This window comes from Apus apus, chromosome 5, assembly GCF_020740795.1.
Source record: "Apus apus isolate bApuApu2 chromosome 5, bApuApu2.pri.cur, whole genome shotgun sequence".
Lineage (NCBI taxonomy): Eukaryota > Metazoa > Chordata > Aves > Apodiformes > Apodidae > Apus > Apus apus.
The window spans coordinates 57,313,655-57,338,842 of record NC_067286.1 but is presented as its reverse complement, the minus strand read 5'-3'; the positions used below and the strand labels follow the sequence as shown (position 1 = coordinate 57,338,842).

General features: G+C 53.3%; 1 protein-coding gene across 1 annotated transcript in view; it reads left to right on the top strand.

Annotated features, from left to right (window-relative positions):
* The first annotated feature begins 6,483 nt into the window (after positions 1 to 6,483).
* Positions 6,484 to 25,188, top strand: part of AHNAK2 (AHNAK nucleoprotein 2) — a 29,044-nt gene continuing 10,339 nt past the window's right edge. Inside the window, exons 1-6 of the mRNA XM_051622038.1 lie at positions 6,484 to 6,567; positions 7,340 to 7,396; positions 7,993 to 8,134; positions 8,869 to 9,050; positions 9,839 to 23,258; positions 23,308 to 25,128. Of these exons, the coding sequence (XP_051477998.1) occupies positions 7,999 to 8,134; positions 8,869 to 9,050; positions 9,839 to 23,258; positions 23,308 to 25,128 (15,559 nt within the window). The 5' untranslated portion in view covers positions 6,484 to 6,567; positions 7,340 to 7,396; positions 7,993 to 7,998. The remainder of the gene's footprint in view (positions 6,568 to 7,339; positions 7,397 to 7,992; positions 8,135 to 8,868; positions 9,051 to 9,838; positions 23,259 to 23,307; positions 25,129 to 25,188) is intronic.

Here is a 25,188-nt window from a genome sequence, read left to right as displayed (position 1 = left end):
GGGCCCTGTGATTTAAAATATTCTAACTATTCTAAATATTCCCTATTTTAAATGTAAGAAGTGAAGTGGGAGGGGTTGCGGGGCCTCGCAGCTGCGCTGCTCCAGTGGCTGTGAGAGCTCTGAGGGAAGAAAAGGAATCCCAGTAATTGAGATACCTGCAAGACAGGGGGGAGGGTGGTGGTGGTGGGAATCAGGCACATTACCCATTTTGAGAAAGATATTTAATTTTAAAAGGATGGGGTTTGTTTTTCTTTTTTAATTAAAAAATAAGGATTAAATTTTTAAAAAATTAGGAGGAATTCTGGAGCAGGGCATTAGCAGTGACTACCCACACATGCAAGAGAAGTAACAGGCCCATAACAGGCTTCCTGAGGGACAGACAGATCAGCAGGTACAGGGACTTATGACTGCAGGAAGAGGGGTCTGAGATAGGAGCCAGCTGAAACTGTCCATGCAGTGATGCACGACCTTATTTACAGCAAGACATAAACACGAGGGAGTGCTGTGAATACTGCTGACCTACATGTATTAATTCTTTCCTGGGTCAAACACAGTGCCAGCAATGTCAATGTTAGTAAATTATTGCTATTGTTGTTTGTCTTGCAGTTATGCAGTCCTCCTCCTCATTAATAATACAAATTGGGTGTTGTGCTCAGGGTGTGCTTTGCATTGCCAGAAGAGACCTGACCTAAGGATGTCCTACCCTTGCCCACATGTCTAGGCATGAATTTTCCAACTGGCTATGGACTCAAAGCTGTTCATTTCCACAACACTGCCCAAACAGGGCTGTTAACTATCATAGCTAAGAAAACACCCAAAATCCCAGTAAAATGAAGGCACAGGTTGTGATCTTCATATATTAACAAACAGTAATAAATGAGTGAGTAAAGCATACAAGCTTTCGCCTTTGGGCATGTATTACCATAGCTCAGGTCTCTGTCTGTTAAGAGGAGCTAGCTTTTGAGGTAAAGTTAGATAATTCATGATAGTCAGTACATGGCAAGGAGGAGCCACTTCTTGTGAAGGTATTACCTGAGAATCAAGAATATTTAACCTGCACGTTTGTAAAAATATGTGCATTGCAACCATTGCTACTGTTGTCAGTTTTAACTGATCTACACTAAGATCTCAGGGAAAACAACACAACAGCAGCATTTTCGATGTCTTGGACAAAAATACAAATAAAAATAAAGAAAGTAAACCAGAACAAACCACTTTTAGAAGGAAAGATGATGCCTAATAAGTTGATGCAAGGAAAAGTTATATGCTTTAAAATAAAAGCAGATTACCTAAAATCACAATATTCATACTCACTCATAATTTTAGCATAAAATCTTCAAAGGCAAAAAGCCCAAATCTAAAAATTGCGGAGAAAAAGATGTAATTTCTAAGCAATAAAGCTAGGATGCTCAGCAAAGGACTATACAGTTCATTTTTTTTAACATTTCTGATATTCTTATTTGCTCTTTTATTGGTAACTTGATTCTAAAGGATACAGACTGTAGTAGATTTATATACCAGTGTCCCAGTTAAAGCTGTTTCTCTTCAGTTCATACAATGTATTAAAGCGCAATTTATTTTAGTTCGATGACACTGTCATACTTTTAATTTATTATAGTATCTCAAAAGTGAGTCTGGAGACTGTTACCCACTGAATGTGAATACCAAAAAACTAACCTGTTTTTGTGGTTTTACCCAAAACAGTCCATCTGGGTTGCTAGATTAAAGAAAAAAATAATCTTTTAAAAATCGCATTTAAAAAGCAAAGACAATTTTCGGTCATATGCTAGAAAATGTTCCAGCCTGTATAACTCCTACTGACTACTTTCAAAAAATTCCCTTGTTCTGAAGTCAGTTCAGTGGCTATTAGAAGCAGTCACTGATGTAAATTCCATCTTGTTTATGAAAACATTTTGAACAAAGCATTGATTGTCCAGAGTTTTTTTAAAAAGTTAAAACCTATAAAATGTTGGCATCACTACTATTGGGGCATGAGAATGACATGCATATAAATCACAGTTTATTGGCACAGTCTTCTATATGCAGAAAAAAAGGCTTTGCTGAAAATGGAATGGATCGTTGTACTGCAATTCTCCTCCTTTACAGATTTGTTTTTGAAGTACTGAGGAAAAAATGAAGGAAATCTTAGTCTACAGTAGGAATCAGAGGCACAAAGTTTTTTATGACATGGGTTAGCTATGGTAGAGGGGAGAATTAGTATACAAGTAGGCAGAGTTTGGGGGAATCAGGGTGCATGGAAATGCCTCTTTGCAAAGCTTTGGTCATTTTTGTAGCTGATGTCCCTCCATGCAATCTCAGCTGCATCCCTATGAGCCCTGGGGACATTTTGTCAGAAGGAGTCCTACTATCACCACTTAGGAGAGGTAGTAGTTTACTAAAGGCTTTAACAGGAGGACTTTTTCCCTTCCTACCCATCAGGAGGTAGGTGAAAGACACTTTTTGTCCTGACAGATTTTCCTCTTAACAGCAGGGGAATTTTCTGGCAACATTTTGGCAAACCTTGAACTGTAGCCCCTCTAGCAAGAACAAGCAGAGTAATCACCTGCCAATACTTGGCCAAGCATGTGAAGCTACCCTTGTGCCTCATACAGCAGTGCTTTGCTTGATCAACAACTGGTAGGAAACAAGAAGATTCTCTCCTGGCCCAGCCCCAGGTGAGATGTCATCCAAGCCAGGTCTGTCTCTGTACATCCACACTGAAACAGAATTGATAGTGTGGTCTGTTGTTCTAAAATGACATCTTGATGGGTAATAAGTGTTCAGGTCTCACTGCAGGAAGTGACCTAATTTTCTTGGATTTTACAAGTAACCCAGTCTTAGCAACAGGAAGATTTTGAAGGTGTTGATCACGTGGTCATTCTAAATACCCTTTGTTTAAAGCATCTGGTTTTAACGTTTTACCCCAGCTAGAACCTGTAGGATAGCTGTGGTGCCCCAGACCCAAACAACATACCATGGTGAACCAGCCCAAGGATACTTCCAGATAGTTCTTTCCTTTTTTCTTTTCCAGTAGCAAAATTATTGGCAGCCACCAGGAATCAATGCTGTAATTAGTTTTGAAGTGCTGCAATGAGGAGCAAAGGCTCTAGCAAGCCAAACAATATTCTGTTAAGTCATTCTACTGGACTGCAGGTCTTGTGGGTGGGATTCTCCCCAGTAAAATATACAGCAGTGCCACAAGACTAAGTCCTTACTATTTCTTGTAATTTCAGTAACAGCCATAAAATTCACTGTTGGCACCTGAATCTTTAGAAGCACTAAGCAAATTACACAATCAAGCCTCAGTCCTGCAGCTCTTCTCCACATATGATATTTATTAAATATGTGGTGAAGAGCTTCATTAATGGATTCCAGAATTTTCAAGCAGAAATGACAAAAATCAAGTTCATAAATCCGCATGTGATTTTTTTGACCAGGTTTTGTGCCTGGTTTTGGGGTTTTGTTTGGTTTTGTTTTTTTTGATCTTCTGAAAATTGCCAATGCTAGAGCATTTGAAAAAAAATCAAATCAATTTATGCATGTTTTTAATTTGAGTTAGGGCCTGCATTAAGACCATTTTCTAGAATTGTCCATCATAGACATCAGGACTAGTCCTGTGAAGGCTAAGGGAGGCATGATATGGCAGCCCTGATGTGTTCTGAGTTGACTCTAGTTCTCTGGAGCTAAAATACCACAGGGGAGGTGATTAAGGTGATGTACATATGGCTGATGAGGATGCCCTCTATTCTATCCAGTTTGGAAACTTGGCCCACAGACTGGCATAGGATGTTCCCACTGGAAGCACACTGTCACCATTCATCCTAACAGAGTGGTCCATTACTGATCATGTGGCCTGAAGATCCTGCTTGTACTAAAATACTTCATCTTCAAATAGTCAAAGAAAAAGTAAATGTAGACTATCAGAAAGCTATGAAGAAATGCTAACAAAATCAAAGCCATTTTAACAAGGGCTTGGCAACTTGCACAAGTTGGAGTGATTGCATACATGCATATGTCGTGCCAGCTTGTCAGCAACACAGCATGTAATATTCACATCCAGGAATGTTGCATTCCAGCCCAAGGATTCCTCATTTAAAGTAGACAATAAGTGAGTTGCACAGTTCTGCTTGCTGTTGTCTTCTCTAGTGTTCAAGCATGTTTTTTAAGCCAGAAAGACTGTTCAGGAGAGCCAAAACTATGTATACTAGTGGCAGTTGCAGAACTGGACAGCCTCATGGCTTGGAAAAAATGGAGAGGAAAGAGACATAGTTATCAGGACAAGGACTCGTGCATATATTAGAATAGCCTGAGCATCAGGGAATGTGGAATTCAGCCACACTGTCCTCTACTGGCTAAGCCTGGCTCTCTGAAGTCACTGATGCATTCATACTGTTCTTATTCTCTGGTGCTGAATTTAAGGCATTTCAACGGCATTACATTTTCAAACAGCTCATCTCCACCATCCCATCTCTCCCTGCCCTGAATACTTTTAAAAACCAGGAAAGCAGAATCTTTATGACTATCAAAGCTTCATGATGTTCACTCTTGTCTTAAAACCTCTGTCAGAAGCAAGGAGGAGTTTCAAGATGAGGATTTTAAGTCAATTTAAGTTGTTGCCAATTGTGTAACTTTTAGTTAGTGATTCTGATAATATTTAAAAAAATAATTAAAAGGACTTAGGGAAAAACAGCTCATCTCCTCTCTGCACACCTCTCCTCTGGTCTTTCTGGTTTCCAATCCCCTCGCTGTGGGTTACACTCAGTTCTTTTGGGGAGGTGAGGGCTGGTGCAGAAGACAGGGGTCAGCAGCTTGTGGCTGCTTTTGTTTTTCCACGCCTTGCTTTCTACTCAGTAGCCCCAGAGTGGGTTTCTCCACCAGCCACCCATCCTTCAGAATCAAGCCTCCTCCCCTCTGCTTTTGCTCATGTGGCTTTTCTTCCTCCAGCTCCTTCTCAAGGTCCCATTTAGCTCCAGCATCTCTCCCGCTCCGCCATTGCCTCTGTCTCCTCCTGCTCTAGTGCCGTCTTCTCTACCTTCCTCCTCTAGTGGAAGTGTCTCTTTTTCCCAGCATTAACCACCCTTTCTTAAACACGTTTTCACAGAGGTACCAGAAACTCCTCCGATCAGTTCAGCATTGCAGATAGAGCTGGATGCAAACATTTGTGTCCAACATAGCGTGATCCCTGACCTCTTCCCACAGACAGACACCTCCCCAGAGCTGGCAAATCCCTGCCAATTCTGCCCAATACACACCTCAAGCCTGCCTTGGTCATTAAAAAAAAAAAAAAAAAAAAAAAGGGAAATCTGGCCAACTTCTAGTTCTACATTTTCTACATTTTCTCCAATCTGGGAATTTTTGCCTTCACAAAAGCCTTTACATTTCTGGGTATGAATATTTCTGGTATCTTTGGAAAGATCAGCCTGATGAGGTCTGAGATAAGGAATGTGAGTGAAAGCAGGCCTTTCTCCAGCCAGCCCTGCACATCCCCCAGCCTTGCTTCTCAGGAGGGCTTCAGCTTGCAGGCTGGCTGCTCTGTGCTCTGTGTGGCTCCCACAGACACCAACAACCCATCTGCTGCTTTCAGGTTCTGGGCGACAGCTGAGACCGGCCGAGCCTCCAGGTGATGCTGATGCTGATGCTGATGCAGATGCAGATGCAGAGGACGAAGAATCTGTGAGTTTTTTTAGAGTCGTTTGTTTGTTTGTTTGTTTTTCAGGGGTGGATGGGTATGAAGGTTGGGCATTTTGTTAAAATGGGTTCTTCAGTATTTTGTTTACAAGTGGATCTTGGTGATTTTTTCACCCATGAAAAATGTTGCCTTTCTTCTTAGGATTCTCCTGCCAGATCAAAATCCAGAACAATGATCCAATATAAAGTGATCTGCTCTTTGCCATGATTCAGCAGTATAAGTTTAATACCAAGACTTAGCAAACTATACATGGCTGTTGACTGCAGTAACTTTTCTTTAAAGTTTAGCCAGTTTAGATTCCCTATCATTTTGATCCAGAAGGAAGCATGCCAAATGTTTCTCAGCAGAAATTCCTGCTGGGATTCATCCATGGTTTGCCTGGTTATAGAGGGCAATAAAGCTTGAAGCTGCAGGATGCAAAGGTTAGGTGTGCAAATAAAGCAGGTAAAGGAATTTTTAATGCTTTTTAAATTATTACTAATTGATCTGGCAGTGTTTCCAGCCTGATCAGTCTGTAGATGAATATAATTCGTAAAGAGAACCAAAATCAGAATACCAGTTTTTGTCTCTCAGGAGTCTGTCCTTTGTGTTCTTGAGTAACATCTTTAAATGAAAATTGTACTTGTTCTTGATCTAAGAAAAGTTATTGGTTATTCTACATCTGTCATTACTAAAGAAAGATTAGGACACAGAAGGAGACTATGACTAAGTAGAAAATCTATTCTAAAGAAATGGGTCACTGTTTAAGAGTGGGTGTTCCTTTCCCACCTCTCATTTCATTTCCACAGGTTAATGAAGTGGCAGTAGAAGACATCCGTCCAAGGCCACAGGGATCCTCTCCAGTTTATGACTATTCTGTAGAAGAAGAATATTTAAAGGCAAGATACTGAGTTTTTATGTAGACATGGCTTTACCAAGTTGATTCTAGAGGCCTCAGCTCCTAGAAGGAGCCAAGACTCTTATGTCATGTAACAGGGTGTTGTTACAGCCATATTGTCTCCATCTTCCCACCAAAATCAAGGCCATGTTCATCAATAGTTTTTTATTGTACTGAACTTCTTGTTGGCAAAGTTTGTGTTTCTTGGCAAAAAACTTCAACATTCCTGAAAGGATCCGTGGCAGAACGTGTCAAGAAATCACAATGCTTTTCCTATTAGAATGTTTAACTCACTTGGATCTAACTAATATGCATTTCAAAATTAACTGTACCTCTTGGTTATTAAAACATAAAGATTTAATTAGTACTGTTGTGTTAAGATAAGTAGGAACAGTTTGAAATTCATGCTGAAGTCAAATAAATGAAAAAAAAAAGTGTATGTTCACAAAGATGAAAGCATGAGAAATGTTCTACATGAGTAATACAGAAAAGCTCCCCGTGCCTTCATACACTTGGTCTCTGGCATTCATTTCATGCAAATTTTGGTACAATGCAGGGAGGCTTTGGCATCTAAATTACTACTGGGAATAATATAGTTAGATCATTCACATGGTACATTGCACTTCTAGATCACAATTTTGCTCTGTTGCCATTAAATTCAGCCTCAGTTCTTAGGCTAAACAAAGCACTTTGTTTAGACATGATGGATAGTTTTGTTGTACTTTACAACAGGGTGACTTCTGAACACGAAATAATTGCAAATTATTTTTCAGCTTCAAGAAGAAAACAAAAAATATTCTGCTGACAAATCAAAACAGAGTCATCCACAGGTCAGTCTAAAAGCACTCTGTAGTTTTAAGCATGTGGATTGCAAAATAGTAAAGTCCATTACAACACACAGATGTGGATAGGTGGACAGAGGGAAGGACAAATAGGCAGAGTCACTTTAGATTTGTTTTGACCAGGAACTTCACAAATTGCCTAGTTGTGGCACAGGCACTTGTCCTATTTGGGTGTCCTTCAGTAATTCTTTAAAGCATTCTTTAGCCTTCTCCTGTTTGACTAGAGTACAGCATTAGCTCTTAGTCTGACTTTTCTGGCCTACTGATTCTAATACAAGTGCTTAACATCTTCACCAAAAACAGAGTCTTTCAGGCCTCAAAGTTTTCATATGTTTCGTGTTCTAAAATTACAGCCTATTTTTTTCTGTGGCCCTGATCCAATGTAACCCTAAAAACATGTGCTTAATCCTAATTTCAAGCAGAATCAAACCCACACTGAACAAGTACATTCTCTGTTTTAGATAATCCTTCTGAAACTTCTGAAAATTTACCTGAGTACACTCAAATCTTTTAGTGTAGAATAATGTAGAACACTTTTATACAAATTAATAACAATTCTAATTCACACTTTTTTCTATATCTAGGAGACAATGGAAGTGACCCTGAAAACAGAAGTGGAAGCTGGTGCTAGTGGATTTAGTGTGATGGGTGGAGGAAATGAAGGAATATTTGTTAAAAAAGTACTTAAGGAATCTCCTGCTTCAAAAATATTTAGTCTAAGAGAAGGTACAGTCTAATTTTCTGTTTTGGTTTGTTTTTTAATATCTTAAAATAATCAGGTATGTAATTGTGTGTGCATATAGGTACCTGCCTGATCTGCCATCTCTATAAGTAATAAAAATAGTAGATCTCAAACCAACTAATCTTATGTGTGAGTTTAAATTTTCCATACTAATAATTTGTAAGTTCAGTTTCTTAAATAATAATGAATATACCATAAACAATAATTGAATTTTCACTGGAACAGTGAAAAATACATAGAAAGTGATATATACACAACTGAAATTTAGAAAGACTGCAACCCTTAATATTAATGAAGAACCTGCCTTTGATTCTTTCATAAAATAGTATGCCACAAAACTACAGTAAATAATGCCTTAAACAAGAACAAAAGTCCCAATACTGAAAAATGTAAGAAAAAAACTTTGTTACTGTCATAATCGTCAGACGCTGGAACAGAATTTCCAGAGAGGTTGTGGAGTCACCATCCCTGGCAATCTTCAAAACCTGACTGCATATAGACCAGCTGTAGATGACCTTTTCTTGAGCAGGATGTTTGGACTAGATGATCTCCAGAGGTCCGTTCCAGTTTCGACTATTCTGTGATTCTATTATGTGAACATCATTTTATATTTTAAATAAATGGGGTGTGATCACATTTTTTAGTGAACATTAAGTCAACAGAATTTGAAAAGCTTCATGAAAACACAAACTAAAATGCTATCTGATTGGACTTGCAGGTGATCAGCTTCTAAGTGCTACAATATTTTTTGATAATATCAAATACGAAGATGCACTCAAGATTCTCCAATATTCCGAGCCATACAGAGTCCAATTCAGCCTCAAAAGAAAAATTGCTGGGAAAGAAGAGCTGGAACACATTCACTCTACAGCCCAGTACAAAAAGGAGAGAATAAGCCAGGTAGATATTTGATTACTTTGCAAAGTTTGGATAGAGCTATAGTAATGTTCTGTGTGGAAATAGACCAGAAAATACATACCTATGTCTTCTTAAGAGGCATGTGTTTAAACTTCCTAGCATGAATATTCATGAGATTTTTTAGTCTCACACAGTATTTCCAGCTTTATAAATATTCTGGGCAAGACTATAGATTTTGGATAAAGCCACAAACTTGCATTCAGGTAGGAAAACATTCTTCTCTAGTGAGCCAGCACCTTTTTTGTTGTTAAGTGTTAACTGATGGAACAGGTTCAGGTAGGCTCTGTAATATTTCTATTCAATATTTTTCAAAATGTAGACTATTTAAAAAATGTAGACTATCAGTAAATTTATTTTATCAAAAGCTCATCAATGAATTTTTTTTTTGTAAAAATATGTGTTTAATCACTGATATCTCCATGGATGCGATCTGCTCACAGGTCTCCCATCACACTGAAAATTCTTCTTATCTTCATATACGTATATATATATATTGCATATATATATATATTTGTACACACACACACACATATATATATAAACCTCAGTTTACTGCAAGTTTTGCAAAGAATCTAAATCTTCAGAAATTTACATATTACAGTCATATGGTCAATTTGTTGTAATTTCTGAATTTTCAAGAATTCTTTATATAACACCTGTGAATAAACCCAACATTTTTTACATATTCTATAGCATTATGTGTATTTTATTTTGTATTTCATCTATATATATTTTACTTCTAATCTTCTAACTACTATTTCCTCTTTCAGGAAAAAGAGCTCAGTGAGAGCATTCCTGAAGAAACACTTCATGATTCAGGAAAAGCCATTTCAGAAGAAGACAGGGAAACATTAATTGTGAGCCAAAGGGTAGGAAGAAGCAAGAGACCTAAAAAAGACAGACTATCATGGCCAAAATTCCAGTCAATTAAAAATAAAAAGATACTGGGGCACAGAAGATCTCATAGTACATCAGATGCATATGAGCCTGCTATACAGGATATTTCCCCTACAAGCACAGACACGGAATCTCAATTTCAACAAGAGATCCATATAAAGGAAAAAAAAGGAAGTCAAAAGAAGCTGAAGTTCCCTAGCATTGGATTCAAAATGCACAGATCCAAACCAGAAACACGAGACAAGCAAAAAAAAGAAATAAAAACAACACTGCTATCTGAAAAAGCAGAAATACATAAAGAAGACATGGTGGAAAATCCTGAAATACCAACTGCTGAATATACAACATCCCCTGCTTATGAAATCAAAACTGGGGAAGTACATGAAACTTTAACAAAAGACCTAAAAGATATGAAAAATGGCATTCCATCTCATGCAAAAAAAAGCCCTGAAGTTGAAATAAACATTAAAAAAGAGAAAGACAAGGACTCAACATCAAAATTTACTGTTCCTGAAGTGCCAGCTATGACAATACAGATATCAAAGCCCAGCTTAGAAACACCTGATCTGAAAGAAAGCCCAACTAAACAAACAGCACAAGCTTCATCAAAATCACGAAAAAAGAAACAGAAAGGAAGAGCAGGTAAAACAGAAGGAGAAAGTGAAATCAATGGAGACATGACAGCTTACACAGCACAAGGATCCATACAGGTTAAAGGTCTAGAAATAGGCACCGCTAAAGCAGAATTACACTCACCATCTGACACACTGGAAATAAGAAAAAAAAGACCAGAAGAAGACAGACAAATGCTAACAATTCAGAAAACAAAATTTGGGATATCAATATCTGAAAGAAAAGAGCCAGAGAATGAAAATATGAAAGCAGGAAGTGATGTTCCAGATTCAGTATCAGAAACAACAGCTGATAAAGGTTCAGAGGATGACAGGAATTTGGATGTGAAACCTCAGATGTCTAATGCAGAATCAGAAGTTTCTACCTGGAAAATACAAATGCCATCATTCAAAATAGCCACAACACCTAAAACTGATATGAAAATACAAGGAGAAGAAATCACAGTTGAATCAATTAACGTTGTAAAAAAGGTACAGACAAAGGAAGATGGCATGACCTCAGGAGATAAAACCTTGAAGACAGACATCGGATTGAAAATATCAGAAATTGAAACAGAGGGAAAGGAAAGCAAATTCAGGCTGCCAAAATTAAAATTACCTACATTTACATGGGCAACTACAAAGGATGAGACAGGGAAAACAGAAATTAAGGTAAGCGACAGCGAGGAAAAAGTGCAGTCCTTAGAAGAGGCTGAGAACGCAGAGATGAGTGTATCAGAAGAAGAAATGAAGATGAAAAAACCTGAAATCAAAATAACAGTAAAAAAAACAACTATAAGTGACACGGATATAAAAGGAATGCAAAAAAAGGTAAAAAGTCTAACACCTGATACTTTAAATGAATCATCGGTAGAAGAAAGAAAAGAAGACATCCCCGGCACCAAAACCGAAGGGGCCGGCTGGAAGGTGGAGAAGCCCTCCCTCAAAATGCCCAAAGCTGACATCAAAGCTCCCAAGGTGGACATCAGCCTCCCGTCCGTCGACGTCAGCCTTCCGAAGGCCAGCGTCGACCTGCAGGCGCCCGAGGCGGCCCTCACCCTGGAAGGGGAAGCCAAAGCCCCAGAGAAGGAGGCCGCCAAGACCAAGGACGGCAAGTTCAAGATGCCCAAGTTCGGCATGCCCTCCTTTGGCTGGTCAAGCAGCAGAGAGGCCAAGGGCACCGTGGCCGCTGACGTGGACGTCAGCCTCAAGGAGCCCCAGCTGACGGTGTCCTCAGGAAGCGCGGAAGTAGACGTGACCCTGCCCGCGGCCGAGATCCAGGTGCCCGGCGTGGAGGTGAGCGTGGAGGCGTCCGCCGGAGGAGACGGCGAGAAGGGTCGATTCAAGATGCCCGACGTCAAGATGCCCAGCGTCAAGCTGCCCAAAGTCAAAGCTCCCCACGGGCAGGTCAGCCTGCCAAAGGCCGAGGTCTCCCTGCCCAAAGCCCAGGCCGAAGTCCAGGGGGGCGAAGTCGCCCTGCAGGGCCCCGAGGCCGAAGGCGGCCTGGAGGTGGCTGCCGGCAAAGTTGAGGGCGGCGGCATGAAACTGCACATGCCGAAAGTCAAGGTGCCCAGCGTGGCCTTCTCCAAGCCCACCCTCAAGGCTCCCAAACTGGAGGCAGACGTCAGCCTCGCAGAGGCTGAGCTCAAGACCGGCGCTGGCGACATCAGCATCGCGGCCCCCGACGTCAAGCTGCCCTCCGTCGAAGGCTCCCTCGAGCTCCAGGCGCCCGACATAGACCTCAAAGTGCCCTCTGCCGAAGGCTCGCTTGACGGAGCCGAGCTGGAAGGCGCCGGCCTGAAAGGGAAGTTCAAGATGCCCAAGTTCGACAAGCCCAAATTCGGCGTGTCCCCTCCCAAGGCGGAAGGGCTGGAAGCTGAGGTCAGCCTGCCCAGCGCAGAGGTGGACCTCCCAGCCGCCACCGTGACAGCCGCAGGGGTGGGCGCCGCGCTGAGCCTCAAAGCCGACGTCCCCGGCGCCAAAACCGAAGGGGCCGGCTGGAAGGTGGAGAAGCCCTCCCTCAAAATGCCCAAAGCTGACATCAAAGCTCCCAAGGTGGACATCAGCCTCCCGTCCGTCGACATCAGGCTTCCGAAGGCCAGCGTCGACCTGCAGGCGCCCGAGGCAGCCCTCACCCTGGAAGGGGAAGCCAAAGCCCCAGAGAAGGAGGCCGCCAAGACCAAGGACGGCAAGTTCAAGATGCCCAAGTTCGGCATGCCCTCCTTTGGCTGGTCAAGCAGCAGAGAGGCCAAGGGCACCGTGGCCGCTGACGTGGACGTCAGCCTCAAGGAGCCCCAGCTGACGGTGTCCTCAGGAAGCGCGGAAGTAGACGTGACCCTGCCCGCGGCCGAGATCCAGGTGCCCGGCGTGGAGGTGAGCGTGGAGGCGTCCGCCGGAGGAGACGGCGAGAAAGGTCGATTCAAGATGCCCGACGTCAAGATGCCCAGCGTCAAGCTGCCCAAAGTCAAAGCTCCCCACGGGCAGGTCAGCCTGCCAAAGGCCGAGGTCTCCCTGCCCAAAGCCCAGGCCGAAGTCCAGGGGGGCGAAGTCGCCCTGCAGGGCCCCGAGGCCGAAGGCGGCCTGGAGGTGGCTGCCGGCAAAGTTGAGGGCGGCGGCATGAAACTGCACATGCCGAAAGTCAAGGTGCCCAGCGTGGCCTTCTCCAAGCCCACCCTCAAGGCTCCCAAACTGGAGGCAGACGTCAGCCTCGCAGAGGCTGAGCTCAAGACCGGCGCCGGCGACATCAGCATCGCGGCCCCCGACGTCAAGCTGCCCTCCGTCGAAGGCTCCCTCGAGCTCCAGGCGCCCGACATAGACCTCAAAGTGCCCTCTGCCGAAGGCTCGCTTGACGGAGCCGAGCTGGAAGGCGCCGGCCTGAAAGGGAAGTTCAAGATGCCCAAGTTCGACAAGCCCAAATTCGGCGTGTCCCCTCCCAAGGCGGAAGGGCTGGAAGCTGAGGTCAGCCTGCCCAGCGCAGAGGTGGACCTCCCAGCCGCCACCGTGACAGCCGCAGGGGTGGGCGCCGCGCTGAGCCTCAAAGCCGACGTCCCCGGCGCCAAAACCGAAGGGGCCGGCTGGAAGGTGGAGAAGCCCTCCCTCAAAATGCCCAAAGCTGACATCAAAGCTCCCAAGGTGGACATCAGCCTCCCGTCCGTCGACGTCAGCCTTCCGAAGGCCAGCGTCGACCTGCAGGCGCCCGAGGCGGCCCTCACCCTGGAAGGGGAAGCCAAAGCCCCAGAGAAGGAGGCCGCCAAGACCAAGGACGGCAAGTTCAAGATGCCCAAGTTCGGCATGCCCTCCTTTGGCTGGTCAAGCAGCAGAGAGGCCAAGGGCACCGTGGCCGCTGACGTGGACGTCAGCCTCAAGGAGCCCCAGCTGACGGTGTCCTCAGGAAGTGCGGAAGTAGACGTGACCCTGCCCGCGGCCGAGATCCAGGTGCCCGGCGTGGAGGTGAGCGTGGAGGCGTCCGCCGGAGGAGACGGCGAGAAGGGTCGATTCAAGATGCCCAGCGTCAAGCTGCCCAAAGTCAAAGCTCCCCACGGGCAGGTCAGCCTGCCAAAGGCCGAGGTCTCCCTGCCCAAAGCCCAGGCCGAAGTCCAGGGGGGCGAAGTCGCCCTGCAGGGCCCCGAGGCCGAAGGCGGCCTGGAGGTGGCTGCCGGCAAAGTTGAGGGCGGCGGCATGAAACTGCACATGCCGAAAGTCAAGGTGCCCAGCGTGGCCTTCTCCAAGCCCACCCTCAAGGCTCCCAAACTGGAGGCAGACGTCAGCCTCGCAGAGGCTGAGCTCAAGACCGGCACCGGCGACATCAGCATCGCGGCCCCCGACGTCAAGCTGCCCTCCGTCGAAGGCTCCCTCGAGCTCCAGGCGCCCGACATAGACCTCAAAGTGCCCTCTGCCGAAGGCTCGCTTGACGGAGCCGAGCTGGAAGGCGCCGGCCTGAAAGGGAAGTTCAAGATGCCCAAGTTCGACAAGCCCAAATTCGGCGTGTCCCCTCCCAAGGCGGAAGGGCTGGAAGCTGAGGTCAGCCTGCCCAGCGCAGAGGTGGACCTCCCAGCCGCCACCGTGACAGCCGCAGGGGTGGGCGCCACGCTGAGCCTCAAAGCCGACGTCCCCGGCGCCAAAACCGAAGGGGCCGGCTGGAAGGTGGAGAAGCCCTCCCTCAAAATGCCCAAAGCTGACATCAAAGCTCCCAAGGTGGACATCAGCCTCCCGTCCGTCGACGTCAGCCTTCCGAAGGCCAGCGTCGACCTGCAGGCGCCCGAGGCGGCCCTCACCCTGGAAGGGGAAGCCAAAGCCCCAGAGAAGGAGGCCGCCAAGACCAAGGACGGCAAGTTCAAGATGCCCAAGTTTGGCATGCCCTCCTTTGGCTGGTCAAGCAGCAGAGAGGCCAAGGGCACCGTGGCCGCTGACGTGGACGTCAGCCTCAAGGAGCCCCAGCTGACGGTGTCCTCAGGAAGCGCGGAAGTAGACGTGACCCTGCCCGCGGCCGAGATCCAGGTGCCCGGCGTGGAGGTGAGCGTGGAGGCGTCCGCCGGAGGAGACGGCGAGAAAGGTCGATTCAAGATGCCCGACGTCAAGATGCCCAGCGTCAAGCTGCCCAAAGTCAAAGCTCCCCACGGGCAGGTCAGCCTGCCAAAGGCCGAGGTCTCCCTGCCCAAAGCCCAGGCCGAAGTCCAGGGGGGCGAAGTCGCCCTGCAGGGCCCCGAGGCCGAAGGCGGCCTGGAGGTGGCTGCCGGCAAAGTTGAGGGCGGCGGCATGAAACTGCACATGCCGAAAGTCAAGGTGCCCAGCGTGGCCTTCTCCAAGCCCACCCTCAAGGCTCCCAAACTGGAGGCAGACGTCAGCCTCGCAGAGGCTGAGCTCAAGACCGGCGCCGGCGACATCAGCATCGCGGCCCCCGACGTCAAGCTGCCCTCCGTCGAAGGCTCCCTCGAGCTCCAGGCGCCCGACATAGACCTCAAAGTGCCCTCTGCCGAAGGCTCGCTTGACGGAGCCGAGCTGGAAGGCGCCGGCCTGAAAGGGAAGTTCAAGATGCCCAAGTTCGACAAGCCCAAATTCGGCGTGTCCCCTCCCAAGGCGGAAGGGCTGGAAGCTGAGGTCAGCCTGCCCAGCGCAGAGGTGGACCTCCCAGCCGCCACCGTGACAGCCGCAGGGGTGGGCGCCGCGCTGAGCCTCAAAGCCGACGTCCCCGGCGCCAAAACCGAAGGGGCCGGCTGGAAGGTGGAGAAGCCCTCCCTCAAAATGCCCAAAGCTGACATCAAAGCTCCCAAGGTGGACATCAGCCTCCCGTCCGTCGACGTCAGCCTTCCGAAGGCCAGCGTCGACCTGCAGGCGCCCGAGGCGGCCCTCACCCTGGAAGGGGAAGCCAAAGCCCCAGAGAAGGAGGCCGCCAAGACCAAGGACGGCAAGTTCAAGATGCCCAAGTTCGGCATGCCCTCCTTTGGCTGGTCAAGCAGCAGAGAGGCCAAGGGCACCGTGGCCGCTGACGTGGACGTCAGCCTCAAGGAGCCCCAGCTGACGGTGTCCTCAGGAAGCGCGGAAGTAGACGTGACCCTGCCCGCGGCCGAGATCCAGGTGCCCGGCGTGGAGGTGAGCGTGGAGGCGTCCGCCGGAGGAGACGGCGAGAAAGGTCGATTCAAGATGCCCGACGTCAAGATGCCCAGCGTCAAGCTGCCCAAAGTCAAAGCTCCCCACGGGCAGGTCAGCCTGCCAAAGGCCGAGGTCTCCCTGCCCAAAGCCCAGGCCGAAGTCCAGGGGGGCGAAGTCGCCCTGCAGGGCCCCGAGGCCGAAGGCGGCCTGGAGGTGGCTGCCGGCAAAGTTGAGGGCGGCGGCATGAAACTGCACATGCCGAAAGTCAAGGTGCCCAGCGTGGCCTTCTCCAAGCCCACCCTCAAGGCTCCCAAACTGGAGGCAGACGTCAGCCTCGCAGAGGCTGAGCTCAAGACCGGCGCCGGCGACATCAGCATCGCGGCCCCCGACGTCAAGCTGCCCTCCGTCGAAGGCTCCCTCGAGCTCCAGGCGCCCGACATAGACCTCAAAGTGCCCTCTGCCGAAGGCTCGCTTGACGGAGCCGAGCTGGAAGGCGCCGGCCTGAAAGGGAAGTTCAAGATGCCCAAGTTCGACAAGCCCAAATTCGGCGTGTCCCCTCCCAAGGCGGAAGGGCTGGAAGCTGAGGTCAGCCTGCCCAGCGCAGAGGTGGACCTCCCAGCCGCCACCGTGACAGCCGCAGGGGTGGGCGCCGCGCTGAGCCTCAAAGCCGACGTCCCCGGCGCCAAAACCGAAGGGGCCGGCTGGAAGGTGGAGAAGCCCTCCCTCAAAATGCCCAAAGCTGACATCAAAGCTCCCAAGGTGGACATCAGCCTCCCGTCCGTCGACGTCAGCCTTCCGAAGGCCAGCGTCGACCTGCAGGCGCCCGAGGCGGCCCTCACCCTGGAAGGGGAAGCCAAAGCCCCAGAGAAGGAGGCCGCCAAGACCAAGGACGGCAAGTTCAAGATGCCCAAGTTCGGCATGCCCTCCTTTGGCTGGTCAAGCAGCAGAGAGGCCAAGGGCACCGTGGCCGCTGACGTGGACGTCAGCCTCAAGGAGCCCCAGCTGACGGTGTCCTCAGGAAGCGCGGAAGTAGACGTGACCCTGCCCGCGGCCGAGATCCAGGTGCCCGGCGTGGAGGTGAGCGTGGAGGCGTCCGCCGGAGGAGACGGCGAGAAAGGTCGATTCAAGATGCCCGACGTCAAGATGCCCAGCGTCAAGCTGCCCAAAGTCAAAGCTCCCCACGGGCAGGTCAGCCTGCCAAAGGCCGAGGTCTCCCTGCCCAAAGCCCAGGCCGAAGTCCAGGGGGGCGAAGTCGCCCTGCAGGGCCCCGAGGCCGAAGGCGGCCTGGAGGTGGCTGCCGGCAAAGTTGAGGGCGGCGGCATGAAACTGCACATGCCGAAAGTCAAGGTGCCCAGCGTGGCCTTCTCCAAGCCCACCCTCAAGGCTCCCAAACTGGAGGCAGACGTCAGCCTCGCAGAGGCTGAGCTCAAGACCGGCGCCGGCGACATCAGCATCGCGGCCCCCGACGTCAAGCTGCCCTCCGTCGAAGGCTCCCTCGAGCTCCAGGCGCCCGACATAGACCTCAAAGTGCCCTCTGCCGAAGGCTCGCTTGACGGAGCCGAGCTGGAAGGCGCCGGCCTGAAAGGGAAGTTCAAGATGCCCAAGTTCGACAAGCCCAAATTCGGCGTGTCCCCTCCCAAGGCGGAAGGGCTGGAAGCTGAGGTCAGCCTGCCCAGCGCAGAGGTGGACCTCCCAGCCGCCACCGTGACAGCCGCAGGGGTGGGCGCCGCGCTGAGCCTCAAAGCCGACGTCCCCGGCGCCAAAACCGAAGGGGCCGGCTGGAAGGTGGAGAAGCCCTCCCTCAAAATGCCCAAAGCTGACATCAAAGCTCCCAAGGTGGACATCAGCCTCCCGTCCGTCGACGTCAGCCTTCCGAAGGCCAGCGTCGACCTGCAGGCGCCCGAGGCGGCCCTCACCCTGGAAGGGGAAGCCAAAGCCCCAGAGAAGGAGGCCGCCAAGACCAAGGACGGCAAGTTCAAGATGCCCAAGTTCGGCATGCCCTCCTTTGGCTGGTCAAGCAGCAGAGAGGCCAAGGGCACCGTGGCCGCTGACGTGGACGTCAGCCTCAAGGAGCCCCAGCTGACGGTGTCCTCAGGAAGCGCGGAAGTAGACGTGACCCTGCCCGCGGCCGAGATCCAGGTGCCCGGCGTGGAGGTGAGCGTGGAGGCGTCCGCCGGAGGAGACGGCGAGAAAGGTCGATTCAAGATGCCCGACGTCAAGATGCCCAGCGTCAAGCTGCCCAAAGTCAAAGCTCCCCACGGGCAGGTCAGCCTGCCAAAGGCCGAGGTCTCCCTGCCCAAAGCCCAGGCCGAAGTCCAGGGGGGCGAAGTCGCCCTGCAGGGCCCCGAGGCCGAAGGCGGCCTGGAGGTGGCTGCCGGCAAAGTTGAGGGCGGCGGCATGAAACTGCACATGCCGAAAGTCAAGGTGCCCAGCGTGGCCTTCTCCAAGCCCACCCTCAAGGCTCCCAAACTGGAGGCAGACGTCAGCCTCGCAGAGGCTGAGCTCAAGACCGGCGCCGGCGACATCAGCATCGCGGCCCCCGACGTCAAGCTGCCCTCCGTCGAAGGCTCCCTCGAGCTCCAGGCGCCCGACATAGACCTCAAAGTGCCCTCTGCCGAAGGCTCGCTTGACGGAGCCGAGCTGGAAGGCGCCGGCCTGAAAGGGAAGTTCAAGATGCCCAAGTTCGACAAGCCCAAATTCGGCGTGTCCCCTCCCAAGGCGGAAGGGCTGGAAGCTGAGGTCAGCCTGCCCAGCGCAGAGGTGGACCTCCCAGCCGCCACCGTGACAGCCGCAGGGGTGGGCGCCGCGCTGAGCCTCAAAGCCGACGTCCCCGGCGCCAAAACCGAAGGGGCCGGCTGGAAGGTGGAGAAGCCCTCCCTCAAAATGCCCAAAGCTGACATCAAAGCTCCCAAGGTGGACATCAGCCTCCCGTCCGTCGACGTCAGCCTTCCGAAGGCCAGCGTCGACCTGCAGGCGCCCGAGGCGGCCCTCACCCTGGAAGGGGAAGCCAAAGCCCCAGAGAAGGAGGCCGCCAAGACCAAGGACGGCAAGTTCAAGATGCCCAAGTTCGGCATGCCCTCCTTTGGCTGGTCAAGCAGCAGAGAGGCCAAGGGCACCGTGGCCGCTGACGTGGACGTCAGCCTCAAGGAGCCCCAGCTGACGGTGTCCTCAGGAAGCGCGGAAGTAGACGTGACCCTGCCCGCGGCCGAGATCCAGGTGCCCGGCGTGGAGGTGAGCGTGGAGGCGTCCGCCGGAGGAGACGGCGAGAAAGGTCGATTCAAGATGCCCGACGTCAAGATGCCCAGCGTCAAGCTGCCCAAAGTCAAAGCTCCCCACGGGCAGGTCAGCCTGCCAAAGGCCGAGGTCTCCCTGCCCAAAGCCCAGGCCGAAGTCCAGGGGGGCGAAGTCGCCCTGCAGGGCCCCGAGGCCGAAGGCGGCCTGGAGGTGGCTGCCGGCAAAGTTGAGGGCGGCGGCATGAAACTGCACATGCCGAAAGTCAAGGTGCCCAGCGTGGCCTTCTCCAAGCCCACCCTCAAGGCTCCCAAACTGGAGGCAGACGTCAGCCTCGCAGAGGCTGAGCTCAAGACCGGCGCCGGCGACATCAGCATCGCGGCCCCCGACGTCAAGCTGCCCTCCGTCGAAGGCTCCCTCGAGCTCCAGGCGCCCGACATAGACCTCAAAGTGCCCTCTGCCGAAGGCTCGCTTGACGGAGCCGAGCTGGAAGGCGCCGGCCTGAAAGGGAAGTTCAAGATGCCCAAGTTCGACAAGCCCAAATTCGGCGTGTCCCCTCCCAAGGCGGAAGGGCTGGAAGCTGAGGTCAGCCTGCCCAGCGCAGAGGTGGACCTCCCAGCCGCCACCGTGACAGCCGCAGGGGTGGGCGCCGCGCTGAGCCTCAAAGCCGACGTCCCCGGCGCCAAAACCGAAGGGGCCGGCTGGAAGGTGGAGAAGCCCTCCCTCAAAATGCCCAAAGCTGACATCAAAGCTCCCAAGGTGGACATCAGCCTCCCGTCCGTCGACGTCAGCCTTCCGAAGGCCAGCGTCGACCTGCAGGCGCCCGAGGCGGCCCTCACCCTGGAAGGGGAAGCCAAAGCCCCAGAGAAGGAGGCCGCCAAGACCAAGGACGGCAAGTTCAAGATGCCCAAGTTCGGCATGCCCTCCTTTGGCTGGTCAAGCAGCAGAGAGGCCAAGGGCACCGTGGCCGCTGACGTGGACGTCAGCCTCAAGGAGCCCCAGCTGACGGTGTCCTCAGGAAGCGCGGAAGTAGACGTGACCCTGCCCGCGGCCGAGATCCAGGTGCCCGGCGTGGAGGTGAGCGTGGAGGCGTCCGCCGGAGGAGACGGCGAGAAAGGTCGATTCAAGATGCCCGACGTCAAGATGCCCAGCGTCAAGCTGCCCAAAGTCAAAGCTCCCCACGGGCAGGTCAGCCTGCCAAAGGCCGAGGTCTCCCTGCCCAAAGCCCAGGCCGAAGTCCAGGGGGGCGAAGTCGCCCTGCAGGGCCCCGAGGCCGAAGGCGGCCTGGAGGTGGCTGCCGGCAAAGTTGAGGGCGGCGGCATGAAACTGCACATGCCGAAAGTCAAGGTGCCCAGCGTGGCCTTCTCCAAGCCCACCCTCAAGGCTCCCAAACTGGAGGCAGACGTCAGCCTCGCAGAGGCTGAGCTCAAGACCGGCGCCGGCGACATCAGCATCGCGGCCCCCGACGTCAAGCTGCCCTCCGTCGAAGGCTCCCTCGAGCTCCAGGCGCCCGACATAGACCTCAAAGTGCCCTCTGCCGAAGGCTCGCTTGACGGAGCCGAGCTGGAAGGCGCCGGCCTGAAAGGGAAGTTCAAGATGCCCAAGTTCGACAAGCCCAAATTCGGCGTGTCCCCTCCCAAGGCGGAAGGGCTGGAAGCTGAGGTCAGCCTGCCCAGCGCAGAGGTGGACCTCCCAGCCGCCACCGTGACAGCCGCAGGGGTGGGCGCCGCGCTGAGCCTCAAAGCCGACGTCCCCGGCGCCAAAACCGAAGGGGCCGGCTGGAAGGTGGAGAAGCCCTCCCTCAAAATGCCCAAAGCTGACATCAAAGCTCCCAAGGTGGACATCAGCCTCCCGTCCGTCGACGTCAGCCTTCCGAAGGCCAGCGTCGACCTGCAGGCGCCCGAGGCGGCCCTCACCCTGGAAGGGGAAGCCAAAGCCCCAGAGAAGGAGGCCGCCAAGACCAAGGACGGCAAGTTCAAGATGCCCAAGTTCGGCATGCCCTCCTTTGGCTGGTCAAGCAGCAGAGAGGCCAAGGGCACCGTGGCCGCTGACGTGGACGTCAGCCTCAAGGAGCCCCAGCTGACGGTGTCCTCAGGAAGCGCGGAAGTAGACGTGACCCTGCCCACGGCCGAGATCCAGGTGCCCGGCGTGGAGGTGAGCGTGGAGGCGTCCGCCGGAGGAGACGGCGAGAAAGGTCGATTCAAGATGCCCGACGTCAAGATGCCCAGCGTCAAGCTGCCCAAAGTCAAAGCTCCCCACGGGCAGGTCAGCCTGCCAAAGGCCGAGGTCTCCCTGCCCAAAGCCCAGGCCGAAGTCCAGGGGGGCGAAGTCGCCCTGCAGGGCCCCGAGGCCGAAGGCGGCCTGGAGGTGGCTGCCGGCAAAGTTGAGGGCGGCGGCATGAAACTGCACATGCCGAAAGTCAAGGTGCCCAGCGTGGCCTTCTCCAAGCCCACCCTCAAGGCTCCCAAACTGGAGGCAGACGTCAGCCTCGCAGAGGCTGAGCTCAAGACCGGCGCCGGCGACATCAGCATCGCGGCCCCCGACGTCAAGCTGCCCTCCGTCGAAGGCTCCCTCGAGCTCCAGGCGCCCGACATAGACCTCAAAGTGCCCTCTGCCGAAGGCTCGCTTGACGGAGCCGAGCTGGAAGGCGCCGGCCTGAAAGGGAAGTTCAAGATGCCCAAGTTCGACAAGCCCAAATTCGGCGTGTCCCCTCCCAAGGCGGAAGGGCTGGAAGCTGAGGTCAGCCTGCCCAGCGCAGAGGTGGACCTCCCAGCCGCCACCGTGACAGCCGCAGGGGTGGGCGCCGCGCTGAGCCTCAAAGCCGACGTCCCCGGCGCCAAAACCGAAGGGGCCGGCTGGAAGGTGGAGAAGCCCTCCCTCAAAATGCCCAAAGCTGACATCAAAGCTCCCAAGGTGGACATCAGCCTCCCGTCCGTCGACGTCAGCCTTCCGAAGGCCAGCGTCGACCTGCAGGCGCCCGAGGCGGCCCTCACCCTGGAAGGGGAAGCCAAAGCCCCAGAGAAGGAGGCCGCCAAGACCAAGGACGGCAAGTTCAAGATGCCCAAGTTCGGCATGCCCTCCTTTGGCTGGTCAAGCAGCAGAGAGGCCAAGGGCACCGTGGCCGCTGACGTGGACGTCAGCCTCAAGGAGCCCCAGCTGACGGTGTCCTCAGGAAGCGCGGAAGTAGACGTGACCCTGCCCGCGGCCGAGATCCAGGTGCCCGGCGTGGAGGTGAGCGTGGAGGCGTCCGCCGGAGGAGACGGCGAGAAGGGTCGATTCAAGATGCCCAGCGTCAAGCTGCCCAAAGTCAAAGCTCCCCACGGGCAGGTCAGCCTGCCAAAGGCCGAGGTCTCCCTGCCCAAAGCCCAGGCCGAAGTCCAGGGGGGCGAAGTCGCCCTGCAGGGCCCCGAGGCCGAAGGCGGCCTGGAGGTGGCTGCCGGCAAAGTTGAGGGCGGCGGCATGAAACTGCACATGCCGAAAGTCAAGGTGCCCAGCGTGGCCTTCTCCAAGCCCACCCTCAAGGCTCCCAAACTGGAGGCAGACGTCAGCCTCGCAGAGGCTGAGCTCAAGACCGGCGCCGGCGACATCAGCATCGCGGCCCCCGACGTCAAGCTGCCCTCCGTCGAAGGCTCCCTCGAGCTCCAGGCGCCCGACATAGACCTCAAAGTGCCCTCTGCCGAAGGCTCGCTTGACGGAGCCGAGCTGGAAGGCGCCGGCCTGAAAGGGAAGTTCAAGATGCCCAAGTTCGACAAGCCCAAATTCGGCGTGTCCCCTCCCAAGGCGGAAGGGCTGGAAGCTGAGGTCAGCCTGCCCAGCGCAGAGGTGGACCTCCCAGCCGCCACCGTGACAGCCGCAGGGGTGGGCGCCGCGCTGAGCCTCAAAGCCGACGTCCCCGGCGCCCAAAACCGAAGGGGCCGGCTGGAAGGTGGAGAAGCCCTCCCTCAAAATGCCCAAAGCTGACATCAAAGCTCCCAAGGTGGACATCAGCCTCCCGTCCGTCGACGTCAGCCTTCCGAAGGCCAGCGTCGACCTGCAGGCGCCCGAGGCGGCCCTCACCCTGGAAGGGGAAGCCAAAGCCCCAGAGAAGGAGGCCGCCAAGACCAAGGACGGCAAGTTCAAGATGCCCAAGTTCGGCATGCCCTCCTTTGGCTGGTCAAGCAGCAGAGAGGCCAAGGGCACCGTGGCCGCTGACGTGGACGTCAGCCTCAAGGAGCCCCAGCTGACGGTGTCCTCAGGAAGCGCGGAAGTAGACGTGACCCTGCCCGCGGCCGAGATCCAGGTGCCCGGCGTGGAGGTGAGCGTGGAGGCGTCCGCCGGAGGAGACGGCGAGAAGGGTCGATTCAAGATGCCCAGCGTCAAGCTGCCCAAAGTCAAAGCTCCCCACGGGCAGGTCAGCCTGCCAAAGGCCGAGGTCTCCCTGCCCAAAGCCCAGGCCGAAGTCCAGGGGGGCGAAGTCGCCCTGCAGGGCCCCGAGGCCGAAGGCGGCCTGGAGGTGGCTGCCGGCAAAGTTGAGGGCGGCGGCATGAAACTGCACATGCCGAAAGTCAAGGTGCCCAGCGTGGCCTTCTCCAAGCCCACCCTCAAGGCTCCCAAACTGGAGGCAGACGTCAGCCTCGCAGAGGCTGAGCTCAAGACCGGCGCCGGCGACATCAGCATCGCGGCCCCCGACGTCAAGCTGCCCTCCGTCGAAGGCTCCCTCGAGCTCCAGGCGCCCGACATAGACCTCAAAGTGCCCTCTGCCGAAGGCTCGCTTGACGGAGCCGAGCTGGAAGGCGCCGGCCTGAAAGGGAAGTTCAAGATGCCCAAGTTCGACAAGCCCAAATTCGGCGTGTCCCCTCCCAAGGCGGAAGGGCTGGAAGCTGAGGTCAGCCTGCCCAGCGCAGAGGTGGACCTCCCAGCCGCCACCGTGACAGCCGCAGGGGTGGGCGCCGCGCTGAGCCTCAAAGCCGACGTCCCCGGCGCCAAAACCGAAGGGGCCGGCTGGAAGGTGGAGAAGCCCTCCCTCAAAATGCCCAAAGCTGACATCAAAGCTCCCAAGGTGGACATCAGCCTCCCGTCCGTCGACGTCAGCCTTCCGAAGGCCAGCGTCGACCTGCAGGCGCCCGAGGCGGCCCTCACCCTGGAAGGGGAAGCCAAAGCCCCAGAGAAGGAGGCCGCCAAGACCAAGGACGGCAAGTTCAAGATGCCCAAGTTCGGCATGCCCTCCTTTGGCTGGTCAAGCAGCAGAGAGGCCAAGGGCACCGTGGCCGCTGACGTGGACGTCAGCCTCAAGGAGCCCCAGCTGACGGTGTCCTCAGGAAGTGCGGAAGTAGACGTGACCCTGCCCGCGGCCGAGATCCAGGTGCCCGGCGTGGAGGTGAGCGTGGAGGCGTCCGCCGGAGGAGACGGCGAGAAGGGTCGATTCAAGATGCCCAGCGTCAAGCTGCCCAAAGTCAAAGCTCCCCACGGGCAGGTCAGCCTGCCAAAGGCCGAGGTCTCCCTGCCCAAAGCCCAGGCCGAAGTCCAGGGGGGCGAAGTCGCCCTGCAGGGCCCCGAGGCCGAAGGCGGCCTGGAGGTGGCTGCCGGCAAAGTTGAGGGCGGCGGCATGAAACTGCACATGCCGAAAGTCAAGGTGCCCAGCGTGGCCTTCTCCAAGCCCACCCTCAAGGCTCCCAAACTGGAGGCAGACGTCAGCCTCGCAGAGGCTGAGCTCAAGACCGGCGCCGGCGACATCAGCATCGCGGCCCCCCGACGTCAAGCTGCCCTCCGTCGAAGGCTCCCTCGAGCTCCAGGCGCCCGACATAGACCTCAAA